The 16622-nt window shown below is 34.5% G+C and overlaps 2 protein-coding genes across 3 annotated transcripts; both read right to left on the bottom strand.

Annotated features, from left to right (window-relative positions):
• Window positions 1–337: 337 nt before the first annotated feature.
• LOC104095757 (B3 domain-containing protein At2g36080-like) lies at window positions 338–5725 on the bottom strand. 2 transcript variants are annotated; one of them, XM_009601951.4, is made up of 3 exons: window positions 4722–5725; window positions 3708–3979; window positions 338–1531 (listed from the first exon to the last, which is right to left on the bottom strand). In XM_009601951.4, exons 1-2 carry the CDS (start codon window positions 5479–5481, stop codon window positions 3711–3713), a joined length of 1029 nt encoding a protein of 342 aa, XP_009600246.1. In that variant the 5' UTR covers window positions 5482–5725; the 3' UTR covers window positions 338–1531; window positions 3708–3710. The 2 variants fall into 2 exon arrangements, with proteins under 2 accessions (XP_009600246.1, XP_009600245.1); XM_009601950.4 differs by having other exon boundaries at window positions 3735–3979; window positions 4722–5724.
• Window positions 5726–9948: 4223 nt separating this feature from the next.
• Window positions 9949–10530, bottom strand: LOC108945050 (secreted RxLR effector protein 161-like). Its single transcript, XM_018770629.2, has one exon. It carries the CDS (start codon window positions 10528–10530, stop codon window positions 9949–9951), a length of 582 nt encoding a protein of 193 aa, XP_018626145.1.
• Between the last annotated feature and the right edge of the window lie 6092 nt (window positions 10531–16622).

The following is a 16622-nucleotide window of genomic DNA, read 5'->3' as shown; positions in this document are numbered from 1 at the left end:
GTCGATGATAAGTTTTGACAAAGACAACGTACACATGTAACGCGTCAAAAATAAATGTGAAACATAGGAAGGTTTCTAAAGCCAATATTGGAGTGATGTGATAATTCCTGGTTTTTCTTGGTATTAATTAGGCTGTAAAACTCAGTTTGGTCGTTTCGCAACAAGTCCTCGATTGGACCTACCTGGCCATTTGCAGTGTTACCCCAGTTGGCTTTCTGAATAAGAAAAAAGAGTGACAATCCCATACGATGTTGCCCTATGCTTACGGGTGTTGCTCATAATTCCTGGACATATATCAGAACTCATTCACAGTTGCTTGCTAAAGAGCATTAGGATATAGTTAAATACTTAAAAATTTACTTAAAGATTATTTGAAAAATCATACATGAAAAAGAGGCTTAACAATATTCTAACGTTGTGGTGCCACTGCTTAAGAATTTGACAACAATAATACACACTTAATCCCATCCCCTCTGCATTCACCACCAGAGATGGTTTGATCTCAATCGAAACATCAACATCTTCCCTTCCAATTTGTTGTGTTGCTCAAAGGTCTCTAATATATTTACTACTCTACTTGATATAGAGTGTTCATCATTGTGTTCTAAAGAGCAATAGATTCACTCTTCTGACTAAGTAATGAAACAACATAGGTGAAGCTAGTTTGACAGAAAGAGGAAAAGTTTCTCTATTTTGACTGATGTTGGCGAGAAATGAAAGTTACAATTCACACATAGGTAATTAAGATTGATGATTCTTTTCATATGAATCACCAAAACACCAAAAGTACATGAATATGTACATGCTACTGTTAAACAAAAAGAATTCTGCCATTGGATTAGCACCAAAATGTCAAAGAAAAAGCAGTTAAACTGTTAGTTGCCTTTCAAGAGATGGCAAAGAACATTTTCTAAATCACTAATGGGGCTGTGACAGACAGCCATCTTATCAAATAGAAAACAAGTCCACCACCCACTACCACTTGGCAAAAAACCATCTTTCTTCATATTTGGTCAAGTGTTATGATTATGATGAGCCCTTGGAAAAATCTTCGGCCAGAATCTCCACAGTACCAACCAAAAACACTTAAGAGGAAAAAAAAAACAAAAAGCAAAAATAATATATGTAATTATATTAGATTAGATTCTTGAATGCAACCACCCATATATATATATATTCTTCAATTTGGTCTTTTGCTATAATCTGGGGGGCCCACTTCCTCCCTACCCCCAACACCCTGAAGTCTTTTTCAATACTCCATATTTCATATGGTTTCTTTCCATTACCCTTGGACTTGGAATAGGTATTAAAAGTTTGATATACGCTATTCTAGGGGGGAGAAAGTTGCCAGAAAATCTGGGATTTTTGCCTTTTCTGAATTTTCTTTTCCTATTTTTTTTCAAGAACATTTTCCTTTTTTTTTTTAAATAATTTTTCAAGTGCCCGTAATAGTCGATCCTGGATGTCAAATCCACAGATCTTATCCCTGGTGATATCTCGTCTGGTTGACATCTCTTGAGAAATTCATATCCTGTTACAACCATACAGTATAATTATTAGCAATCCCACCATAGAGGTTTGAGCATTCAAAAAGTAGAAATAAATAAAAAGAATGAAAATAATACTATATATAGTACTCTAATACATTTGAGCATCCCCGCGGTGGACCATTTGGTTATTTGTTTGTGATAGAGAGAGCTCAGCCATTAATACTTTTTTAATGTTTATCATCAATTTTTTCCATACATTGTAAACTTTCATCATTTGAAGAATCAATAATAGGTACTTCAGTTTGTTTCATGTTAAAAGGGTTGGAACCATCATTATTTGACTCTGCTAATTAGCATCATTAAAAGAATACTATATAAATTAAGCTTTGCTGTCTTTATCAGATGCAAGACATGTGTTTCATGTTGATCCTAAACAATACCTAATCATTGGACCTCTAACCGAACCCCCTATAATATCTTCTCTCTTAATTCAAGAATACGTAAAGTAAACCAAGTCTCTTATTTTATAGTAAGAAATTTGACAAAAATGAGATGACTAATATTAGTAATACAAAAAAGAATTAATAACGAATTGTCACTTTCTAAACTTAAAAATATTTGGAGATAATATTCAACTAGCCTAAGCATATCTTTGGGAACTTTCAAGAATAATTCAATCAGATGAGGTTTGATCTTTTGCTTTTTATTGTTGCCAAAACAGGGTTTCGAGCAGATATCGATATTATTTTGTCTGTTTAAACTTAATTTTGCTAGCTGGATATGAAAGTTAGGGTCCAAAAGTTTTCAACCCTAGAAAGAGGGGTGGAAGGAAATAGTGTTGAGATTCAATCAATCACATAAACGTTAAGTGTATTGTCACTTTCCAAGCTAAAATGGTCCATAGCAAAGTAGCTTAAGTCATTGATATGTTTGGTACTATTTCAAGATATTCTTGAGGGCAAAGAGGTTGGTTTGGTTGTAAAGTAGTAGTAGATTCTGGTGGTGACTAGCAAAGTTGACTATATAACATGTTATGTTTAATTTTACTAAAGGTGGCTAGCAAAAAGGCTATTCATCTTGACCCTCTTTTCTATTTGAACTAAATAATATTTCTTTTAGGTTCATTGTAGTTTGCTAGCTTTCAACTTTTTAAAATTGCAACTATAGGGGTCTGGACCACATACAAACCCATCCAAAAAGAAAATAAAAAAGAAAAAGGGAAAATCAAGTAGGTCACATGAAATGGTTGACATGATAACATACTATATTTATCGAAAGACATGCCACTCTTAGCCATCATTTTATAAAATGACTTCCCAGGTATTCTCCTTTCACACGACTCGACAGGTGTTAAAAGAAAAAGGAACAAAACCTTTTGTTTGGAAACTAGGAGAGGAAGGAAAAAGGTAAAGAAAGAAAACAAAATTTACCCCAAAAACTTTTACTTTCATTTTTCTTTTTACATTTTCACCCTCCCTAAATCGCTAGAAAATATTGAATTCAACTTATTCTTTATTTTCGACATCCTGATTCTTTTTATAAACTTTTGGCCCTAACATCTTTTTCTCCAGCATATATACTAGCCCATTGACACATAACTTTCCGTACTCATAATATTCTTGTTGAAAATGATACTGTTGAAGGTAGTTCACATTCATACTTGTTCTTTTAACCATCCGATACACAAAATTTCTTGGTATAGTTTTCATAAAAGAAAATAACAGAGGATAAAATCTTTGTTATCCACCCAATAATACAGTCTACATATATCATTACTGAATTTGTTTTGGGTCTTAAGAGATATTTTAGTTGAGAAAGTGGTTTACTTGTTGAGCAAAACAAAGCAAACTAGGGTAGTTAACACAAGTTCCAAAAATGCCTACATGTTGTTTTCAACTACTGGTGGCAAATTTGAGTTTGCTTCCAGAAAAGAACATTACTTGTTCAACTGGACTACTTAATTACTAAAAGCGTAAGATTTTGTTTTTTTCCTTGACCTATACTATGACCTTTTTCTGGCTTAACTAATCCACTTGTTAGGCAGATAGTAGTAGTTTTTAGAATTAAATATAAACTAGCTAGCTAGGGTAACTGTAGAGATTGTATCTATCTGTCTCAGTAAAGGAAACAGGGAAATCATAGTGGGAAATTGGGACTAGTCACATCTTTAACCATATTCTTAGTCTAAAAAGAAAAAGGAAAGTTTGAAAACAACACCTTTCATTGATAAAATAAAGAGTGTACCATGTGATAGGAAGAGGCAGCAACATGAGGCTTTGAGTGCTGAAATTGGTATTGGTAATAGTGTTGGCTGGCTTGACCCTGACCTTGGTGGCTAGACGTGGAAGAGCCACCGCCATCTGGGGTTGATGGTGGCTTCGACCACGACGGCTCGTCGGCCTCGCATTCCAAGTTAACCCCAAACAACCTCACTTGTCTTCTTGTGTTATTCACACTTGCTGTTGTTTGGTTCTGCAATACTCCTCTTCCTATATGTCACACACCAAATAAATAAGCACTTTACGAAAAGCTCTTTATCATCTTTTTAATAATTCAATATTGGACCCAACTGTTCATTACTTATACATATATAGCCTCTTTCCGTTGGAATCAAAAGGAAAAAATGTAGCCATTTTCAAGAACCTCTAAACACATAGCAAAAGACATAATAACAGTATTTGTTTATATATATATATGCAGCTAGCGAGCTAGTAGCCAGTGCCACTTGTTACAATATACTACTAGTAATGTCATCATCTTTGTTAGAAACCTACGAAACAAACTTTCTGCAATGTGACAAAATGTACAACTCTTTTGCAACATGGCCATCAAATTAAAAAAGGAAGAGAGGGAGAGAGAAAGGGATTCTCTCTAAGATCACCGTTAAGTTGAATTTGTAACATTAAAAAAATATCAAAGTTGCTGCAATTTTCATTTTTGGCTACGGCACTCAATAATTTGAGCATGCCATTTATCATAAAAATAATAACATAAAATATCAAATTATCTCCCGTGTCTGTGGAAATGTACTAGTTAATCTTCACACAAATCGACAGAGAGAGGGGAAATTAAAGATAGTTACTTATATATACAAACATAACTAAAATATGTACATATTAAACTAATTGAGAAAAGAAAAAAAAAAAGAAGACAGGGCTTGCAAATATGCAAAATATACTGTAATATATATATATATATATATATATATATAGTGTGTGAAGAAAATGATACCTGCATGAAGACAGTCAGGTTGGTATGGAAGAGCTGCCCCTGGATAAGGATGCCCACCTGACCCACCATAGTATACCTGGGCCCACGCATCTCCTCCCACCATCCCTGGCGGAACAACCAGCGCACTGCTCTCTTGCACGGAGGCAGAGACGGCGGTATTCCTCCTCCTCCACCCAATAAATAAGCGGTCACCGTCAAACCGGTGGCGCTCGAACAAAACAATATCACCGGCGTCAAGTCTTTTTTCCTTCACGAAACGACTCCACCCTTTAGTCAAAACATAACTCTGGCTACTGTTCCAGTAAGAATATCGAAATCGCCATGATTTTCCTGACTCGTCCTCAAAACCCAGTAACAACCCCTTTTCGGTACCCGACTCATTATTATTGTTGTTATTTCCGCTGAGGGGAAAATACTTCTCAGCATGTTGTTTGGGGATGACAAGCCTGTTAAGCTTTCCGACATCACTTGGTGTTAGTGGTTTCTCGAACAAATGTTCTTTTGGGATTACTTCTTCTCGTTGTTCAATGTTCTGGTCTTTATCTTCGGTGATTTGTTCCTCGTCCTCTTCGTTATTGCTCATGTTGTTAAGGTTGAAGTCAAACATGGTTGTTGTTTGAGTTTCAGGTGAGGTGGGTGAGTGGTGGTGGTAGAATTGGGGTAGTGTGTTGTCATGAGAAGGGGATGAGGAGTCCATCATCATATATTGTTGTTGCTTAGTCCACCACACTGTTTCGAAAGAAATATGATTTATGGACATCTAGAAATCAGTAGCTGGTTTTAAAGATTTTTGCAAGTGATATAAACACTTAGTAGAAAAGGTGGGTATTTAAGGGAAGGAGTGGGGGTACCTGTGCCTGTGGGAACTATTTGAAGTGGCAAGAAATTTGAGAGAGAAGATAGAGATGTAAGTACGAGAGTACTTTACTTTAAGGTATTTGCGTGATGAGAAAAATCAATCATTATATTCACTATTCAGTGCAATTTCTATGTAGCTAGCAAGTACCAGGGGGCATCGTTAGGTTGTCTGTTTATAAAAATCACTACTAGTTTCTTTCTCCTATTTATAAAAATTAGTAGTAAATCATAATGCTACTACTAATCTTTTGTATTGTAAAATTCAGATTGCCGACCATCTTATAATAAGATATCCACGTAAATGATGGAAGTAATGTTTGTTTTAGAGTTTATAAAACTACAGTTTTCGAGCTTTAAAAAATTACTTTGTTTGAACTAATTTTGCAAAATAATAATATATATATATATATATATATATATATATATATATATATGCTTTCTCTCTTTGTTGCAATTTATGTGGTAATATTTTCTTTTTTGCTCTTTAATTTTGAAAATAATTTCACTTTAAACTTTATATTTTACCCTTAGATGATTTAGAGCCAGATAAATATATATGGCTTGTTTTAAATCATAAATTTTAAAATTCTTTCTTTCTTCCTTAAATTCAGTGCATATTAAAACTTTTCCACATAAAATGGAATGGAATGGAGGAGTAATTTTTAAGATTACTAAAATTAGTTTTGCAGATCTTCTAACAACTATACTTGATTTGAAGTGAGCCTGAAAATCTTCAAACAAACAAAAGCAGCTAAAGAAACAGTGAGTAATATTTAGAAAAAAGATTGAACTTGAAAAAAGCAGTTAATAGTTCGTAAACTCAATGCCTTTGTCTTAAAACAAAAGACACCAATTGGTTTTGTAAGCTGCACTAGAAGAATGAACCTAATGAAACAGTTTGACTAACTGATGTCTGTAATTTCGAACTAGAGACACACAGGTCTTGAGAATCATCCAACTTTTTAAAATTAACAAGAGGGCCTAAATTAAATAATTGATCATATTTTTTCATGTGGATCCCACTGAAATGATTCAGATTTTTTTATCTTTTTGAAAAAGTAGTGTGGGTGTAAGTAATAATGAGTGAAGGAAGTAAAATATATATATAGATAACTGGTGGCACTGAAATTGGCAGAACATGTAATCTTCATATGAATGTGGGGAGTAAGAAAGAGATTCTTTTTCTTATTGGTATTTGGTAGCAGAAATATATTGCAGTAAAAGTGACAGTGTAATTCTTAAGCATACGAAACACAGCCCATGTTACTATGTTTGTTCTTAAACCGAACAAACAGATCATGAAGTGGGTAGGGCCACCACACTGTACCACTTCCTACCGTAGGGGTGGGTAGATAAATGTTTGAACATGGAAAGTTTTTTATTAAAATAAATACTGCTTCTATCCATATTTTCCGTCTATTAAAATTCTTGTATACCCTTATAAAAACTTTTAAATGGTTAATTATAAGAATATTTAGTTAAATTATCTTTTTGTTTTTTCTTAAATATCTTACTTAATTAATGTTTATTAATTGAAATTGTAAGGATAGACCTGAAAGCCATAAATATATACTATAACTATTTTTACTTTAAAATGTCAGAATGACTAAATGTGAAATAATTATCTATAAGACTAACTTTTAAAAAAATACGTGTTCGTATGTTACTCGAACCTACGACCCTGGAGTCATAGGTAGGGTGCTGACGATATAAACAACTTCTCTTGTCTAGCATACAATATTTAAGAATACATAGCAAGGCTGATCCATGATGAATTGAAGAAAAAAAAATTAAACGAATGCAATTTTATTGTTAACTTATGTGCATTGACACATCGTAATTCTCATTTGGTAATTTAAAACATGCAACGAATAACATGATTTAGTCGGTTTAATATATTACTTATTATTAAAAATAATAAGATTTTATAATGTCAATATATATATAAATTAAATTCTTACTAAAGTTGACTCCAAAATTTCATTTAATAAAAATATGATTCATGACCCACCTTAGTTTGAGCCTGATGCTCGTACACTAAGCTTTTCCCGATTTTACACCTGATGTTGTAGAGATTTTCAAAATAATAACCTAGGACCACCTATAAATATCGTCATACTAACAATTCGAAAAGTTTTACTAGTGAAACCATTAAACGTGCATATTGCTAATTTGCTATGAAAATATTGTAATTAATTAAATCAGTGTGCCTGATTAGTTTGATTCAACCAACTCGATTTAATCATTAATTAAGTGATTTGAGTGGGTGATTACCAATATCACCTTCTCGTTTAATACATGTTTCCTAGTTAACTCTTTAATTACGAGGAAATGATCTCCTATTAGGAAGGATAAAATATAAAATAGTTGATTTTATTTTTCCTAAACAAAATATGAATGTCTTCCAATTTGACATATCCTTTTCTTGAAGGAAAAGATTGTGAACTTCTATAAATTGAGGATCCATCCTTCATGCACAACACAATAGCGTTCACAATGTAATCCTTAAAAAAGTCTTGCTTATGCTTAAGGGGAGAATTTATTCTCTCGATCAATTTTTTCTTTTATATTAATAAATTTATGTATGTCAATTGACTAAAATCATATTATAGTATATTATGTCTCTTTTAGTGTAATTCACTTCATTATTTGATTTATCATCACAAAGGTTTGCTTTGTTAGCTCCCCACGACTCATGTTATTTGATCCCCAATACCATATCCACTTATAAGTTGAATAAAAGAAAACATTATTGCAAAAATCTGTTATTTTGATCTCTTCACTCATGTATGTAAAAATGAAAATCCCTTAGAAAAAGACATAAAATCAAAAATAAATTCGTAAAAAAACTACAAAATTAATTGACCCGCTTTTTAATAACTATATATCTGCATTGCATACCTTTCTTGTTTTTTTTTAGAGAATGCCTTGCAGAATAAATGCAAAAATGGGAAAAAGAATTAAACATGCTATATATATTGTCCCAATGGTGTATATCAAGTTAACAACACGCCAATCGCCCACACGTTCTTAAGTCTAGCTAAGACTTTAGTTCTAACGATTTGCAACATTTGTGTCTTTGATTTGTATTCTTTCTCGCCGGCTGCCACTGAATTGCAACTATAGATATTTCGCATAATAGGTAAATTTTTGTCAAAATTCTACTTATAAGCTGGTCTCATTGCTTCTGTAATGGAAATATCTGATGCAGACACTTTTTACATGAGGACTTTAAAAGCTAAGGTATTTAATGAGTTGTAGAATTCTGCGTATTAATATTAGTAAGGATAAAACAAATTGAGCAGGAATAGTAAATATGTCACGTGCATGACAGCAACATTATTAATGTTTGGCCATTCCTAATTTTATGATTTATACTGATGATGGGATGAGGAAGGAAACAAAGAGGGAGAAATTTAAGAGAGAAATCCTCATATCTCCTTTATTCATTACTGAGGCAAAACAAGAAGAAGATGAGATAAGATTGTCCAATGGGAACAGAAAGGAGAAGGAAACCGCCTTTTCTTCTTTGGCCTTCGTGTTTGAATTCTCTCCTCTTGTTTCCTCCCCCATCTCTCTGTCACATTAATAACTCATTTGGATTTGGACACCTCCTCTCTGTCTCCATCTCATTTTTTGTCCAATCAGATAGATCATGTATTTTTTGTCTAATAATTCTGCGTAACCCAATTATTTTATGGAATATATGGTACTTTTTTTTTGTTAACAAGAAAATTTGCTGTCACTATGTATTTTTTAGATGTATACAGGATAAGTTTCGGTCTTATATAATAGCTCATAAATCATATAGAAGGGTAAATCGTACTAGACAAACTCTGTGTGATTGGCTCAACGAGAAGATATTCCGTATTCAAGTGGATTTCGAACCCTAGACAAACCAAATTGGTCAAGAAATAAATGTCGGGTACTTTCTGTTAGATTCATGCGCAGAAGAAGAGAGTAGAGGATTCATAATTGGGAAAATAGCTCAATTGATTAACTGGGAATAAACAGCCGACTATATACAACTGTAATTAACAATTAGGTATTTAGTCTCTAAATTAACTCTAGCATACCACAACTTTTAATATGTACACTTAGGCCCCATAGCTCTAACCAACTAACTAACTTCTATATATACCAATACTCTCCCTCAAGCTGAAGGGTGTAAAATATTTAACACACAAAGCTTACCAAGTAGAAACCGATGGTGAGGTGAGGCCAATCCTTTGGTGAGTATGTCTGCTTGTTGATTTCTTGTAGAAATGTATTGTGTTTGCAAGATCCCTTATTTGAGCTTCTCCCTAATGAAGTGACAATCAATTTCAATGTGCTTTGTGCGCTCATGAAAGATGGGATTAGCAGCTATTTAGATTGCTTCTTTACTGTTGGAAAATAGGATAACTGGTTGATGAATTGGAGACCCTAGTTCTGAAAACAGCCCTCTCAACCACATTATCTCAGCTACTGCAGATGCCATACTTCTGTATTCAGCTTCAACACTGCTTCGAGAGACTGTGTGTTGCTTCTTCGACCTCCAAGAAATTAGGGAATCGCCAAACTTAACAAGATAACCACTGACAGACCTTCTACTTATTGGACATGCTGCCCAGTCTGAATCACAGAAGCCAGTTAAGGCATCAGCTAGTCCTCTTCTCATGATCACTCCCATACATAGTGCTTGTTTTAGGTATCTTACTACACGGGTGGCTGCATCCATATGGGATCTTTTTGGAGTCTTCATGAATTGACTCAAAATCTGTACTGCATAACTAATGTCTGGCCTGGTGACTGTGAGGTACAGGAGTTTTCCAATCAGCTTTTGACAGCTTGTGACATCTATCAAAGGATCATATACTTTACTTCCAATCCCCTTATCATACTCAAGTGAAGTAAGCTTCTGATTGAGTTCTAGAGGTGTAATAGTAGGTTTTTCTCCACTTAAGCCCATCTCTGAGAGGAGCTCTAGGGTGTATTTCCTCTGATTAAGAAGGATTCCTTGCTAAGACCTCAAAACTTCAATCTCCAGAAAGTATCTTAGTTCACCTTAAATTTCTGATGCAGTACTGATTTGTCTTCATTAATGAGCTTTATACTGCTTTCAGTTAACAGTAAATCATCCACATAGATTAGGATAATGACAATCTCATTCCCAGACTTCTTAGTGAACAAGGAGTAGTCATAAACACTTTGGGTGAAGCCTACACTAAGTAAGGCCTCTATAAGTTTAAGATTCCATTGTCGTGATGCTTGTTTGAGTCCATATAGGAATTTCAACAGCCTACAGACCTTTTTCTCCCCTGTCTTTAAAAACCTTGAGGCAAGTCCATATATACTTCCGCATCTATGTCTCCTTGTAAGAAAGCATTGAATACATCCATTTGATAAAGGCCTCAGTCTTTAGAAGCATCTAATGTTATTACTGAATGGACTGTCACCATCTTTGCCACTGGTGAAAAAGTTTCATGATAGTCTAGGCCCTCTTGTTGACTATATCCCTTAGCAACCAAGCGAGCCTTAAATCTTTCCACCTCTCTATTGGCTTTGTACTTGATCTTGTAGACCCATTTTGACCCTATAGGTGATTTCCCAGGAGGCAAGTCGACTGCTTCCCATGTCTTGTTGTCCTCCAATGCCTCAATCTCTTATTTCATGGCCTGGATCTACCTATCATCCTGCACTGCTTCTCTGAAGTTTTGTGGTTCTTTGGTTGTGGAGAAGGCCCTTATGTAGCCTTTGTACTTCTTTATGACACAGTCATAAGACAAGAAGATGAAAATAGGATAAAGACAATGTGAGTCTTGTTTGGTGCCAACAACATAGTCTTGCATCCAGATTGGAGGATGTTTGGTTCTAGTTGATTGTCTGGTGAGCATAGTAGGAAGTAGTGCTGAAGCAGCATGTTCTTGCAATGTTGGAGCAGCCATGCCTGAGCAGTTGTATCTGGTGCAACTGTGTGATCAATTATTAGAGCTGGTATTTCTAATAGGTCATCAACTACATCTTCATAAGTATCTGAATTAGATGCTACTTGATCTTGCGTATCTTGATCTTTTGTGCCGGGTGAATCTACATCTGCATGCCCTCAGATTCAGTGATATCTACTAATCCTGTTGACTACATGGTATGCAGTTCTCTTTATTGTTGGGATTCAAAAACATCTGTGATGGGTTCTGAAACTTGTTGATGATGTGTTGTGATGAAAGAAAACACAGATTCCCTGAACAAGATATCCATGCTAACAAAGAAAGAGTTGGTAGTCCTGTCAAATAATTTATACCCGTTCTAAGTAGTAGAGTATCCCATTAGGAAAGCTCCCGTAGCTCTTGGCCTAAACTTGTCTTCCTTAACCACATTTGTAGCATAACATAGGCATCCAAAGGTTCTGAGATGTGCTAGTGAAGGTGGCCTGCCATACAACAATTCAAAAGGGCTTTTCCTACCTAGTACTTTAGTAGGAAGTCTGTTTATAAGATAAATAGTTGTTTGAACACATACTCCCCAAACTTTGCTTGGTATTCCAGCTTGGAATTTCAGTACTCTAGCAGTGTCTAAGATGTTCCTGTGTTTTCTCTCAACCATCCCATTTTGTGGTGGGGTGTGCACACAGCTACTCTGATGGATTACTCCATGACCCTGCAGGAACTCACTCCACTGATGATTAAAAAACTCTCTACCATTGTCTGTTCTAATCACTTTAATGCATGTGTTGAACTGTGTCTTAACCATACAGAAGAACTGCTTCAAGAAAATAATAGTTTCACTTTTCAACTGCATTAGAATGATCCAACTTTCTCTAGTGTAATCATCTACCACTGTAAGGAAGTAATATTTATTATCATGTGCAGTAACTTTATAAGGTCCCCATACATCCATGTGAACAAGTTGAAATGGTTTTGTACTTGGGTGCTCACGAACATGAAAGACCAATCTACATTGTTTAGCCAATTGACAAATGGAACACTTATTATGTATTGTATTGTCTACTTTATTATGCATGAAAGCAATATGTTGCATCACTGGTAATGAAGAATGTCCTAATCTTCTATGCCAAAGATCCCCTGAAACTTCATTCTTCTGCAATGTGCTGATAAGAGCAACTGCTAACTGTCATGTTCCTTTTCCCCTCAGCAAATAAAGTCTGCCAGTTTCCTTACCAATTTTCTTCACCCTGCCACTGTAAAGATCCTGAAAGACACACAGTTTGGGCAGGAAACGAGCACCACATTGTAAGTCCCTGGTTAGTTTTGAGACTGACATTAGGTTGAACTTAAAGTCAGGAACATACAACACATTTTCTAGTTTGTTATTTGTTGATAATTACGTGCTACCAATGTGAGTAACATCAGTACTGACTCCATTTGGCAGTCTCACTTTCTCTCTTTTACAACTGTCTACACTCTTAACATTATTCAGTAATCCTAGTGAGGATGTTATGTGATGTGTGGCCCCTGAATCCACTATCCAGCTATCAGTATAGACATTTGATGTAAGAAACACAATGTTACCTGACATGTTCGCTTGTGTTTGATTGTCATTATGTGCATCCTTATTGAGCAAGTGCAGAATCTGTTGATATTGTGCCTCATTGAAGAAAAAATCTCCTCCTTTCTGCTGTGACGTTCCCTGAGAATTAAAGGTTGTTACTGGCCCTTCTACATTGTTAACTGCAGTAAAAGGTCCTTTAGGTCTATAATCTCTCCCTTGATGCCCTTTCTTTCCTCTGAAATCTTCAGGATATCCAATAATTTTGAAGCAATTTTCTTTAACATGGCCTTTCATGTGGCAGTGTTCGCACTGCAGGAATTGTTTCTTTCCCCTAAATCCTTGACATCTTCCTGCTTGCATTGCCATATGATCTACCTTCTCTGCCATTGCACTACCACCCAAGGATTGTTGACTTTCATCTTGTGTGATCATAGCATATGCTTGATTAAGAGTAGGGTCAGTTATTTTCATTAAAATCTGCCTTCTAGCTTAATCATATGTATCATTCAAGCCATCCAAAAACTGCATCAATCTCTGTTGATGTAAGTGCACTATATACTCATTCAATTTTACACATCCACAGTTTGGAGATGGTACCAACACATCATACTCTGCCCATAGCTCCTTCAATTTTATGAAGTACACATCTACAAAGTCAGATCTATGTGACAGTCGTGAAATTCCTCTATGTAATTGAAAAATTCTCACTCGATTCACATTATCAAAATGTTCCTTGAGATCCTCCCACACAGCATGTGCCTCTGATGCATAAATGATTCCACTTAATAGATCCTTCGACACAAAGTTCATAATCCACGAATGCACTATTGCATTGCATGTCTCCTATTCCTTATGGAGATCATCTTCAAATGATGCCTTAATGCATGTTTCATAGATGATCCCTAATTTGCACTTTGCCTTAAGTGCAAATCGCATAGATCTACTCCACAAGCCATAATTCTCAGAACTTGTAAGTTGGATTGGAATCAACACTAATCCTGGAGTGTCGGGGGGTTGTAGGAACAAAGGATGGGTGTAATCGATCTTAGTTCTCTCCGTCATTGTTGAACAATCTCAAATTCAACTCAATTGTATACAATCGAAGAAATTAAAGGAAAGAACAACAACAAAATTCTACAATTTATGCAGAAATTTCATCGATCTACTGAGAAATGAAGAACACAGTGATGACTTTCAATTTTGGAGAATATAAGAGAAGATCTTACTAGGTTGAGCTTCAGAATCCATGAATCTATCTCACGTGCTCTGATACCATGTTAGATCCATGCGTAGAAGAAGAGAGTAGAGGATTCATAATTGGGAAAATAGCTCAATTGATTAACTGGGCATAAACAACCGACTATATACAACTGTAATTAACAATTACGTACTAAGTCTCTAAATTAACTCTAACATACCACAACTTCTAATATGTACACTTAGGCCCCATAGCTCTAACCAACTAACTTCTATATACACCAATACTTTCCATTATAGAAATTAGCATTTTTACTCTTTTTTGGGCTTAATCTTGTTGACTCATAGTTTTTACCTATTTATTGATTGTTGGGTCGCACTCTTTAAGTGTTATATGGTCATATATCTTGCTATCATATTTTTAGGGGGAAATTTTATAAATAGGGAATCTAGACATTAAAATTTTCGATACAGAGAATTTTGCAAAGTGTTAACACTCAAAGCACGTCAATGGTCATTTACTAAATCTATATCTCAATTAATTAAGAATAAAAATATATAGCAATAGAATCTTTAGATCTTCCAAATCCAATTTTTGAAATGTTCTCCCCCTTTTTGTATGTTTGTGAAAAGTCTTACCCAATGTTAAGCTAGACTTCCAGAATTGAGGTTGGAAAGATAAAGTGAAACTTTTGAAGTTCAAATTTAACTAATTGTATGTATTTGATATGCCACTGATTTGATTTCAGATGACCAAGGCAAGATCATTATCGTATTAGCTTATTATACTCAGTTTGAATTTAATTATTGGTCGTTTTGACAAAATGAATTTGTTTCAAAATATTTAGTGTTATGTATTAATATTTGTTTTTCAAAACTATCATTAGTGTTTCAATAAGTAGTACTCCTCAGATTGAAAAGTAAAAAGTAAAACTGCATAGTACTCCTCAGATTGAAATAAAGACCAGTTATGATTTATGCCGGTGATGATAAGTAAAAAGTAAAACTGCATAGTACTCCTCAGATTGAAAATTAATTTTTGTTACTATTCTACTAAATTTTCGATATTTTTTTCATTGCTTTGCGTGTTCAAGACAAATCTTACCTCAGTTTCCAGGTAGATTCAGACACCCTTTTCTGCCCTTGAAAAGGTTGGACTAGTTGTTTATTAAGTACATGTCGGGAATTGAGGTTGTTGGGAAGCTTTGTTACATATCTGTATAGTATACGTGCATGTCCCTCAATATATACAAAAACAATCTTGTGTCATCCTACAATCATTAAACAGATTTGTACATATCTCACATGCTTCTTGCTGTTCCTTTTATTCAAAAGAAAAAGTCAAAAACCACCATCTATATCAATTTTGGCTCCAATTCACGAGCAATATATATTTTATACATAAACTACTACGGCATCCAAGAGACATAAACCTCTAAAGGGCAGCTTGGTGCACAAGACATCTCGTGTTCACGCAGGTTTCGGAGAGAAGAGCCGCATCCGAAAAGGTATAATATAGAGTTGTATACAGCCTACCATAATACAAGCATTAATTGATGATTCCACAACTCGAACCTGTAATTTTTATATAAGTCACACGGACATAGCGAATATCTATTTGAGATAATATTTATACTCTAATCGTGGACAGTAAAAAATTATATACCTAATTTATATTTGCTTGAAATTGAAACATAATTATTTTTTTGTATAGCTTAACATAGTGATTTGCATATGCATAAGTGTGATTTTTTTTCTTAATGATGAACCAAATGGTTTAGTTAATAAATATATCTAAGGGTGTCTAATGTTGTCAAACTTGTATAAACGAAAACCAATACTCATGTTATGGACATTCCACCAAGTAATTAGTTTCTTAATGATTGGTTTTATGCATGGTTACTTTTTTATAAGTATCACGGAAAGTACTTATCAGTTGATTAATACTTAACAAAGTATGCTTGTGAAAGAAGAAGTTCACGGATGTGGATTTAGAAAAGAACAAGGTTTGAATAAATTATTATTGCTACTTATCAAAATAGAATCTCAAGTGAAACTTTTTGAGTGCCCAGAGCTTTAAAAAGGATTTCCTTATATGTATTATATACTGTTTATCATGTTTGGTCATGGAATACTTTTCAAATAAATCTATAATTAATGTTGGGTGAGGAATCTACCATGTTGCTACGACGTTTTTATTTGCATTATTCAATTAAACTATTGTCCAAATGGGGGTGGAACAAGACAACATCATGAGATATTTGGGGAAAGTGATGAAAGAGCTGATAACAAGAAACAAATTAAATACTTCCAAATCTGGACTTCTCCAATTTCCAAGTGAAGAAAACCTATCTGGTG

This window comes from Nicotiana tomentosiformis, chromosome 7 (assembly GCF_000390325.3).
Source record: "Nicotiana tomentosiformis chromosome 7, ASM39032v3, whole genome shotgun sequence".
In the NCBI taxonomy this organism is placed as follows: domain Eukaryota; kingdom Viridiplantae; phylum Streptophyta; class Magnoliopsida; order Solanales; family Solanaceae; genus Nicotiana; species Nicotiana tomentosiformis.
The sequence above is the reverse complement of the archived record's forward strand: the minus strand, read 5'-3'. Positions and strand labels throughout refer to the sequence as shown.